Source organism: Athene cunicularia (assembly GCF_003259725.1).
Source record: "Athene cunicularia isolate RWA chromosome 7 unlocalized genomic scaffold, athCun1 chr7_part1, whole genome shotgun sequence".
Classification (NCBI taxonomy): domain Eukaryota; kingdom Metazoa; phylum Chordata; class Aves; order Strigiformes; family Strigidae; genus Athene; species Athene cunicularia.
Window position 1 is genome coordinate 3,729,076 of NW_020799107.1, and position 11,818 is coordinate 3,740,893.

General features: G+C 38.2%; 1 protein-coding gene across 1 annotated transcript; it reads left to right on the forward strand.

Annotated features, from left to right (window-relative positions):
• The first annotated feature begins 2,719 nt into the window (after window positions 1-2,719).
• On the forward strand, window positions 2,720-10,385 carry MSTN (myostatin). Its single transcript, XM_026852905.1, has 3 exons — window positions 2,720-3,622; window positions 5,831-6,204; window positions 8,491-10,385. Exons 1-3 carry the CDS (start codon window positions 3,250-3,252, stop codon window positions 8,869-8,871), a joined length of 1,128 nt encoding a protein of 375 aa, XP_026708706.1. The 5' UTR covers window positions 2,720-3,249; the 3' UTR covers window positions 8,872-10,385.
• The last annotated feature ends 1,433 nt before the right edge of the window (window positions 10,386-11,818 follow it).

Here is an 11,818-nt window from a genome sequence, read left to right on the forward strand (position 1 = left end):
AGATAAATTTTTGGAACAGCATTTACCTGGTTGCTTTATCACTTACTTTCTTACTTTTGTCACCTTTGTTACCTACTTCTGTAGTCATCACTTTCCAAAAACACTAGAATGAAAGTCAGAAAGAAAATCAATTTCCATATTATATTATTCTTATTAATGTAATTAGATACCTCAGTAGCTCCTGATGGAGTGCAACTGTTTAAGCTCTCTTCCAAATTCTTGTAGTCTCATAGAAAAGAAACAGATGGCACATCAAAAGATCAAGAGAAAGGTATTCTATGAACAACCTAGAGTTATTCAGAGTACGTGGATATGAAGTGCATTTTATGAGGGAAGTATTGGAAAAATATTGCTCTTGGTTATACGGCTGCTGGTGAATTCAGGGGCACTTCTGTCACCCTTGGTTGGTAGTCCCTATGCCACCGCTCTAGCTGCTGTTGCTGTTTCCTACTTCTACACAGCAAGCAGAGGCATGGTGCTCTGTAGGATCTGGTTGCCACCACATGTCACCTTGGCAGCTGAGAGCAAGCTCACTTCCCGCCTGGAGCTCACGGGGGTTCCAGGCCGGAAAGAACTTTGGTTCTGTGGTCATAATGCTAAAGAGGTCCTTTTTTGCAGATCAGTGGAATCATGGCAGAAGATTGGGAAAAATAAACAGAAGTTCTGCATGTTCATGGCAAGCCATGGTCAGAGTGGGAAGACCCTGAAGGAGAAGGAGCCGGCCAGGTACCAGTGTGGCCGCTGAGCACCAGTCAAGCTGCTGCAGAGCACGTTCAAAGAGCAGTCACGGTGCTGCAGGCATCGCTTTGCTCTCTTGTCCCCGCTCTAACCTGAGTGGCCTACAGCCATAGTCTGTCAGAGCATTTAATTACTCTGATATTAATGACTGTGTCATTACTCCACCTGTTTGTTGATGGATCATTGTTCTCTTTAAAACTGTTCCCAGTGTGAAACCTGGTACCTGTCAAGGTTTCCACATGGGGGTAGCTTGCTTTTTGTACTCAACTGGTTACATCATTCTGGTTTAATATAAAAAATAATTTAAAAATAGTTTTATTATGATCTTCACTGCCATAACAGTAAACAAATAAACAAAAAAACCCCAACTTAACCCCCCCCTAAAAATTCACCAACAGGGTCAGTGCTTTTCAAAAAGATTCTCACTGTGAATCATCCTATCCGTCTTCCATAAAAATACATTTCCAGCCCTTGAAGTGCACTAAGAAGTCTGTTTAAAATCTGTTATAGGCATGGTAGGCAGTCCCCACTGCAAACTCACATCTATCCTGACTTCTAGGGCCAGTGAACCACAAGCCCATTTATGTTACCGTATGTTGAGAGTAGTTGCATTGGTATCTTGTGTAAAAAGCTAATGCTCAGGAGCTAAGAAGTCAGACTGCTTGCTTTAAGCATGGATTTTGGCTGAAAACAGAATATCAAGGTCTGACACTAAAGCTATAGGCCTGAAACGTGTGAGCATGATACATCTATTGCTTGCATCAACTTTACAGCAGGGTAGGACAATCAATTTCAATTGAATACTCATGATTTACGTCACTGGTCATGAGCTGAATATTAGGTGCAGGTCTGTGCTATGCAGTGAATTTGCATGCCCTGGAGAGGTGATACAAAATAATATGAATGACCAGGCAGAAAAAGCTCTTTGAAAGTTCTGTCCCACATCTTCCTATATACCAACATTTTCCTACAAGCACATATGCAAAAAACACTGTTTGACACCTTTTAATGTATACTTAGAATGGAAAGCAAAGAGAAACTCAGTGAGAAACTGACAATTCAGTCCTAACTTAGATAGTCAAACTTTGGCATATTGCATGAAATTCCAGGATTGCTGTTTGTTGTAATATAAAAGATTCCAGATATAAAAATATACACAACGTAGAAAAATTCCAGGATTTCTGCTTGCTGTAATATAAGCCTATGCTGAACAGTAAACCCCCAGCCCCTCCACCTCCCCAAAGAAGCGTGAATTCCATAATTCTTGCTAACAGCACATCAAACATGAACTACATTGCTGTGAGATTTTTATAAGCTGTAACCTGTAAGTATAAAACCACATCTAGATGTATCTCTTTTATGCAGAAAGCAATTAAAACTGTAATGTATATAGAGAACTTACACATATTGGACTAGAAAGCTAAAGAAAGCACAGAAAGGTATCACTTAAATTGGCATGACAGAGATATTTTAACAGAAATAAAATATGACATGGAAAAAGAAGATATACTCACAGTAGAGATTTAAATGTTTCAAGTCTTCCAGTACTCTCACTACTAATGGAAGAAGCAAGCTCTATTATTTCTGGATAGTATTAGAGTGAGTAGCTAAAGGTATTCCTTAAAAATACCTTTGCTACTAAAGATCTCTCAATATTTAATTTATTGCCCAGGATTCTGCTGATCTAGAGATAGCACGATGAGGGGACAGACTCATTTTTCATAACTGACTGTTAATTCAGCAAAGGATTTGTTCTGTTGATTTAGATATATACTAAAGGGACAAACAAATAAGATAAGCATTTACATAGAGTCATATATGCACAAAATCTTTATTACTGCTTTAGCTAGTACCTAGCAGGAAAACCCATTAAAGTTTTCTGAAATGTGAACGGCTCAATTTATTTTAGTTGTTGAACAACATAAGTTGGCAATGTTTGCAATGCATTTCTAAAGTATTTTTTCCCTGCCTGCTAACAGTAATCCCCTGGGATTTTCTTTTAAATAGCACAAACTTTCAAGTCAAAAAAACCCCAGTAGAAGCATAAAGCAAGTTTAGAGAGTGGTCTGTCTTGATTCATAGTACAAGTACATGGTTGGTATATATTTAAGAATGACAGTGCTGTCTTTCAGTACTGCTGCCCACAATACTGGGAAATATATCCTTTCAGTATGCGAAGACATATCCTCTATGAAGCACCCAGATAAATCAGTTCACCCTTGGCTGTAACTAAACGCTGTCTAGTGACTTGTGATCGACAGGGCTTTACCCTCTGACAGCCAGATTCATTGTTGGGACAGCAACCAATCGTTGGGTTTGACGACATGAGCCTAATCAAAGTTGGAGTATAAAAAGCCCCCTTGGAATATATAAGGTACACCAGTGTGGCAAGCTGTCTCTCAGATTGCATTTGCTTTCACGGATCTGTTTAGTACTGAAAGGGAAAGGGGGAGGGAGGAAAAAAAAAAAAAAAAAAGAAAAAGGGAAAAACGCTGCACTGAATGTGAGATCATGCAAAAACTAGTGATCTATGTTTATATTTACCTGTTCATGCTGATTTCAGTTGATCCAGTGGCTCTTGATGACAGTAGTCAGCCCACAGAGAACGCTGAAAAAGATGGACTGTGCAATGCTTGTACGTGGAGACAGAATACAAAATCTTCCAGAATAGAAGCCATAAAAATTCAAATCCTCAGCAAACTGCGTCTGGAACAAGCTCCTAACATTAGCAGGGATGTTATTAAACAACTTTTACCCAAAGCTCCTCCACTACAGGAACTAATTGATCAGTATGATGTCCAGAGAGACGACAGTAGCGATGGCTCTTTGGAAGACGATGACTATCATGCCACCACCGAAACGATTATCACAATGCCTACGGAGTGTAAGTAACCCTGCTGCTTTCGCCTCCCACCGCTCCTCCGAGAGAGTTGTCTCCCTGCTGTAGAGCCACGCAACTCCTCCTCGGGCTCTCCCAACAGGCTGCTGGCTGAAGTCTGCTAGAGGGAGGGAGGAGAGCGTTATTTCTAAAGAATTTGAGCCAGGTTCAGATGACTGTGTTGCGATCCTTTGTTTTACTGTTTGGTTTTTGGCTCCTTATAACATGTATGCCCTGTAGCACTTAGGATTTGCCCATTGCCTTAGAAAGCAAAGGGAAGTCTGCAGATTAGTTGACTTTGTTATCTGCAGTACTCAGGGCTTTTCCTATCCCAGATATAAAGTGCAAGTGCAGATAACGAGATAACTATTTTCCTGAGGGAGCTTTCACTGGCCAGTATTTTTAGGAGCAACAGAAATCAGCAGAAATACAGCTTAGAGCACTAGACCTACCTAACTGCAACATGTTATAGCAAGTGCAAGTATGGAGTTAAATTCTTGCTCCTTTGCTGATCCCATAAACTAGCACCACCCACCTCTGAGTTAAAACTATATATTTAAAGCAAATATGTGTGTAACAGCTTTAAATGTTATAATGTCCATGCTATAGCAATCAGCTCCAGTAGTCGTGCCAAGGAAGAATGAAGGCATTTACTGAATGAGCAGATTCTGAGTTATCTTCTGAGTGCTAAACATCTGCTATGGCTCCTATCAAGTATCTTTTGCACAGCTAATACTATAGTATCTTATGTTCTTCATCAGCTAAAGTATTTGGCTATGGCAGCTGGTTTTTTAAATAACGCGAATATGATGTCAAAAAGGAAAAAATGATGACAGGACATATAAGATGTGCTAGCAGTTACAGATATCGTTAAAATATGCATACTAGAATAATATCAGAATAATATCAGAATAAGGCATGTTAGCAGTTACAGATATCATTACAATACACATACTAGAATAATATCAGCAGCTCTAGCCAACTAAAAATATATGCATCGATGAAAAAGTAACTTTAGCTGTAAAATTTCTCTACTTAATTAATAAGATGTGTACTTAATAGCAATATATTACTGCAGCCTTATCACAAAGTCGAGGTCTGTCAGCAGCCTTATTCCAGCCTCTTCTGTCCAAGGCTTTATAACTATTTTTAATTAAACTGTTACATTATTACAGTGACTGAAGAAAAGTCATTGTCCTTCATTGAACTGAGTTCATTTCCTACTTTTTATAAAAAGCCCTTGAACTATTTTAAATGCACTAAAGAGACAGGTATCTTAAGTGGTGAGATTTATGAATGTCAAAGCCCTGCACCACTTAAGATTAGTATTACCCATTTTATCCTGGCATGGAAAGATATTGCTATGACTAGATATGACAGCTGCGTCATAGGCTACAGGAAGGAGGAATGTAGCACTGCACATGACTTTCCTATAATATTGTTCAACTGAAAGGAAAACAAAATGATCCTTAGATTAATACTTCCTTAATTTTTTTTTTTCCCATCGAGAAAAGAAATTAAAGTGTTTGTGTAGTTTGCCCGTGGCTGCCTCTGTTTGTATGATATGTGGCACGCTAAGACTATCTAGTAAATCAGAAATAGCTCGATCAACACACACATGTTGAGTCAGCGTATGCAAAGTTGCTTTATGAAGGCCCTCAGGAGGTGGCCAGCAGATGTGAGTTGGTAGTAGTCACTGTGAAGTGAAGGCTGTGCCCTCTTCCCAGGTAACTTTTGTTGGAAGGAGGCTTTTATGCAGCTGTACAGGTCAGCCCACAGCACTGGTACCACTGGTCAGAGCCCCGAGCACACCGAGGTCCTCCACAGCATGCATCTCCTCGTGATTGTCCATCATTTCCGAGTTTCAGCTTGAGCACACCTCTGCTCTGCTTAGCCTGTGGAGCACAAGGCACCAACTAGTTATTCAGAAAATGATTAGCCAAATCTCATTTTAGCCTGTTTATAAAATGATCATCAGTTCCTTGTCACTTGATGTTACTTTTAGGTGATAGCATAATGATTTTGTTGACATCCATTAAATTTGCTGTAGAGCATAAACCGCAGAAAATTAATTAAGTTAAATCCACTTTGTTACTGGTACTGTTTATAACATATTGTAAGACTTCCTACACGGTCTGGAAAAAAATCGGGTTTTTATATGCATATTTCTTTTTGTTCCCTGTTCAGTAATCTGTTCTTTCCATTCATTTATAGCTGATTTTCTTGTACAAATGGAGGGAAAACCAAAATGTTGCTTCTTTAAGTTTAGCTCTAAAATACAATATAACAAAGTAGTAAAGGCACAGTTGTGGATATACTTGAGGCAAGTCCAAAAACCTACAACAGTGTTTGTGCAGATCCTGAGACTTATTAAACCCATGAAAGACGGTACAAGATATACTGGAATTCGATCTTTGAAACTTGACATGAACCCAGGCACTGGTATTTGGCAGAGTATTGATGTGAAGACAGTGTTGCAGAACTGGCTCAAACAGCCTGAATCCAATTTAGGCATCGAAATAAAAGCTTTTGATGAGAATGGACGAGATCTTGCTGTAACTTTCCCAGGACCAGGTGAAGATGGATTGGTAAGTTTACTTAGAAAAATCCCATTTAAATATTGTGCATTTTATTGGAAAGTATTTAAGTTGTGTTTTAAGGATAAAATGAAAACACTGTTTAGGGAATAGAAGGTAAAAGTTCTGTATATCCGATTCTTTTGTTCTTTGCTCTCTGATCATGTCAAAATCAATAGCATTCCTGTGCCTCTATTTCCCTATTTGAAAAATTGAGACGATTTGCAGTACTTCAGGGGGACGTTGAGAGGCATCAACTAGAAAATGTTTTGATAATTACTGATGGATGGTACGATCAAAGTAACATTGTTTTCAAGTTTGCTTAATAAATAGTTATTTTACAGCTAAAAGAATAGTCGTTAGATTCTTTCATTGATAGGAAATTTGCCTCTGATAGTGCTGAGAAAGCAAGGGAGTTTCTCCCTACTCTGCATGCATATATTTTCTATTAACAACAGCAAGAATTATCTATGTTTATGAAGGTGAGAGCAGATCTTCTTCAGAATGTTAAGTTCTGTACCTTTCGTTATGTGACAGAGTGCATCGTTCCACCTATTAGAAATGTTTAAATAGAGAAATTCTGCTTGATGCAATAAATGAATCATAATGATGAGAAAGAGCATAGAATAACCATCTGGTTTCTTCAAGTATAGATGGACAAATTAAAGCACCAGTTAAACTATAGCATTTTCCTTGTTATTTGTTTCTGCAAATCACTAATCATCTACAACCTATAAAAAATCTTGAACCTATCACAGCTGAAACAATCACCTTTCTGATGAGTGAAAAGAAATCCTTCCTTCTGAGTAAAGTATAAAGAATATTATTTTACTTCTACGCAGTAGATCAATCTGTTTATCATAGAATAATTTAGGTTGGAAAAGACCTTTAAAATCATGGAGTCCAACTGTATTTAGATAGCTATGTTATGTTTAACTTCTTACTACTATAATGCAGTTAAAAGAACTTAAAGGAAAAAGACTGTGATATCTTAATTGTAGATCCAATATAGATGTGGATCTCCCACACTTGAAACAGGCCAGCTGGATATCACGATAAGGAATACCCTTACCACCTCCATCCATTCAAATACCCAACGCTGTGTTTTCACACATGTGGATAACTCATGGTTATCATCACCTATAAAAACAAATCAACTCAGCAGCGGGAAAGGAAATTTCTCTTGTGTTCCCTCTGGCTCCTCTCCGGCAGCTCCTGGTACAGAGATGCTCCTCTCACCAAGCCCCTCTCCATATCATTTACCTTTGGGAGGAGCATCTCCAGCAGCTGGACAACTTGCAGCCATAAAGGCGGGTGTCTTGGAAGGGACAAACCCACATAACAAAGTTAGCTGGGCTGTTATTTACTCCTAAGGAACTGCCTTCCTTCACGGGACAGCCCAGTCAGTGGAAAACCAACACACAGGGATTAAATCAGCGTGTGGAAGGGAGGAAAATTCAGGAACATTTAAAATGAGTGATTGTGAAGGTTGCAGTTTCTTTTGTCTCAGTTAGTGACTGTGGAAACACACCTTTGGTGGGAGGCACGTGGCTGGGAGATATGCCAGAACTACGTTCCTGGCCACAGGGCTGTTTCAGGAGTCAAAATATTAGCTGGCCCTCCAAATTCAGGACAGCTAATTCATCCCTCTGTCAGAGGGGAAAGCTGAGAAATACAAGTAACCTGTACTAGCAGGGGAAACACTCATTTCTACTGCCATTGCTGTCATTCAAACACGACAGCAATTACAGAGCAAATTTTGTCCCCCTTAGCCTGGACAAGAAGCCTTCTTTGATATCCAGAAAGCCTGAACTCAATATGATTTTGATGGAGGGAATTTCAGAAGGACTCACAAAAGGGAGATCAACCCCAGCCTTTAAAAGTTTTTGGAGTTTTTTGTTTCCTTTTGGGAGTTCTTCTCTACTTACGGCATTTAAAACAAACACACAAAACCCACACCAAAAGTAAAAATCCAGCTCCTCCAAATTTCTGAAACACTCTTGTAGCAGTTAACAGAAATGATGCTAGCACTGAGACAATAGTGATTTGAGGAACAGATGCTCAGGAATTAAAGCTCTTTATAGAGAAACAGCAGAGAAATGCTGGTCATCAGCATGAAAGAGCAAGAGAAATCCTTGAGCAGAGATCAACTCTAGCAGAGATTTGCAGGAGAATAAAGTTTTGTTGCAGACATGATTTGAGAATATTAAATTGATGTATCTATGTCTATTTATTTGCATGTTTTAACTGAAGTTAGGCTTACCTCAGTAATGCTTCCGATTCCTTCTCTCATCACAGAACCCATTTTTAGAGGTCAGAGTTACAGACACACCAAAACGGTCCCGCAGAGATTTTGGCCTCGACTGCGATGAACACTCGACAGAATCCCGATGTTGTCGCTACCCACTGACAGTGGATTTCGAAGCTTTTGGCTGGGACTGGATTATTGCACCTAAAAGATACAAAGCTAATTACTGCTCCGGAGAATGCGAATTTGTATTTTTACAAAAATACCCGCACACTCACCTCGTACACCAAGCAAACCCCAGAGGTTCGGCAGGCCCTTGCTGCACACCCACCAAAATGTCCCCCATAAACATGCTGTACTTCAATGGGAAAGAACAAATAATATACGGCAAGATACCAGCCATGGTTGTAGATCGCTGCGGGTGCTCATGAGATCATCGTTAGATCCACTGCTTCATAAATTGTGGAAGCTACCAAAAAAAAAAAAAAAAAAAAAAAAAAAAAAAAAAGTTATACTCCCTTACCAGTCTTTGAAACTGTGAAGTTACGTACGCTAGGCATTGTCGACATCCTATATGCTGTATGATAGGCTATCGTACAGATTTAGTGCAGCACCAGCTACAGAACATGAACTAAAGGACGATATAGTTACCTGACGGCTGGCTTTGAGCCAGTGAAACAGAAAAGCTACAATCAAAATCACCGGATTTAACACAGAAGTTCTTACATTGTGAGGGAATCAATATTCAGTCATTCAGACTCAAATTTATATGCAGGTTTCAGTACATGTTGGTAATCAAAAGCAAGCTCCTTCTCATCTGAGAACGGAAGGAGCGGGCTTTTAAGTCCATTTCTTCACAGCTTCACTTAATATTCTATTTACAGGAAAATATATACTGGTTACATATACACCACTACACAATACCACCAGAATCATCCTTAAACACTTGAATATATAGTGCAGAATTGTGAATTGTATCAGATGAAATTCCACATAAATGGACAAACCCTGAAATTAGGGATGGCATAGTGTATTTAGCGTGTTTCCATTCCTTCTTCTCACTAGTATGTTAGTAATCAATGGCAATGGTGCTACGTAAGCAGGCTGAGTAAATAGAAAGATAGTTATCTAAGTGAAAGAATTCAGACTAATAATGAATTTGCCCTATCCTCAGGTACACTATTCAACATTCGCAAGAAATAGGTATTTTTTAAATGAAAGGGAATAGTTTTCTAGACGTAGTAAAACAAAAGGCAGCAGAGAAGTCTAACAATCAGATCGTAATCCCACGTTATAACCTGCCTTTGCAACATTACCGTTTGCACTATGATAAACCAATGCAAATAGTTGGTTGCTACAGATATTGTTTAAAAAAAAAACCAAACCACTTTGATATAACTGACTTGTGTAATATGTATGCATCAATATTTTGTAAATAAATGTTTATTTTTTAATCTCTGTCGGTATATGTTCATCGCAAGAAAAGAATGACTTTAACCTGTACTTTAGTTTAATAAACAAAAAAACCAATATTCTCTTCATAATATTATTTCCTGGATTTTAACACAAATAATATGTAGGAACAATGCAACAAAGTAAACCATGTGTTGAGAATTATACTACATTTTGTATGTTTTTTACATTGGTATGAGCCATCTGTGATAAATGATGGGTGTTGACATGTTTATAAGGTTCTTTGGGTTACTGTTTTTACGGTCATTTTGATCCACAACTGAATTTCCATACTTTGAATGTTATTTCCATAAATAATGATGATACCACAAAAGATTGCTATTAAATGCATTTTATTATATTTAAAAGTTTGCAGCAAAGTATTATCTTTATTTGAGTCAACATAGTACACAGATTTCCACCCAAATTCTGTACATTTTCCTTATGGTAAAAAATTGTTAATCGAAATTAAAAAAACCCTATTTACTATAAAGTCCATTTTATTTCACATGTGAAACACAACACAATCACTGATAAAACACCTTCATGTTAGTATGATACACATTTCTGTTATATTCCAGAATTCAGTTTTGATTTTTCCTTTGTGCAAAACCACCTTAAAATGGCAAAAAAATACTTGATTTCCTTTCCCGTCCTCTTCTGTAAATTTTCTGCCTAGGTGGTAAATATTTTGTATTGGGTTTTCTACTTTTAAAAAATTTGTATGTAAGGATATTAAGATCCAAAGTTTTGAGTGATGAGGTTTGATACTTAAAAGCAAACAGATTTTCTACAATCTCTTTTGGATGATTAGGAGTTCTGCTACAGCTGTGTCCAAGCATCAAGCTTCTCCTGACGTAGTTCATCAGAGCAGGTCTCTGGAACCCTTAAATACACTTTTAATGTAGTTTCCCACAAAACACAATCAGAGTAAATAAAAGATAATTTTAAATCTCTTGGAATACACAGTCTTGGTGAAGCCACACAAAGTAGAAGTACAACACAACTCCTTCCTCTCCAAAAACCAAAGTTACAAAATTAAGGGAGATTTCCTAGGTTTCTTGATGTTAATGGTAAAACTTCCACTGGTTTTAAGGGACACCAATGTTTTGCTCTTTGACTTTTAACTCGTGCATACCGAAAGCCTCTTAAGCTGTTTGGAGGCTTCAAATTAACTTCCATTGTATACCGTGTGGTTAGACCTTCCCTGGCTGTAATGTTGCCCATTGAAAACTGTACATGCAGCAGTCACATAGCAACGGCCTCAGAGGTGTGGCAGCAGGGATTTTGGAGTTGATGGTCAAGACTCCCAGTCTCCACCAAAGTCTGTTATGACACCTGAATAATTATTTTTACTCATGATAGCTAAACTAAACCTAATGCAAATTCAGTTACCCCCATATAAGTGGCATTACTGGCTGCCTAGTAATAACTGTACCCTGCACAAATGCGGTGCACAAGCGATAGAATATTTTTTGCTGGTATCAGTGAAAACAAAAAAACACCAAAACTGAGAAAAATAGTATGAATTCCCCGAAACATCTACTCCAACCAGAATTCCACCTTGACGTTCAGATAACTTTTATTCCATGGAAATTTTATGCAGTGTGTGCCCTTCATATTTTGCCAAACGAAATTACTGTAAGGCAGTCCTGGCTCCCATGTTTTTAATATTGACCTCACGTACTACTCAAGGAACATGCAACTGAGCTTTGATCTTGTTGATTTTAGCTGCTGAATGATTCATAATTAATGTGTTTATTGGCAATCAATTTGAGATGCCAATGATTCACTCAGTTCTTATTTTACATCCTTATATTTCCAAGGCTCAGGTCTTAAAGACTTGAGCAGCATCTGTGCTTTATGTGTCACTCAAATCTCACTGTTAAACTGTACCTAGAAAGACAAAAAGGCAATGAGGGATAA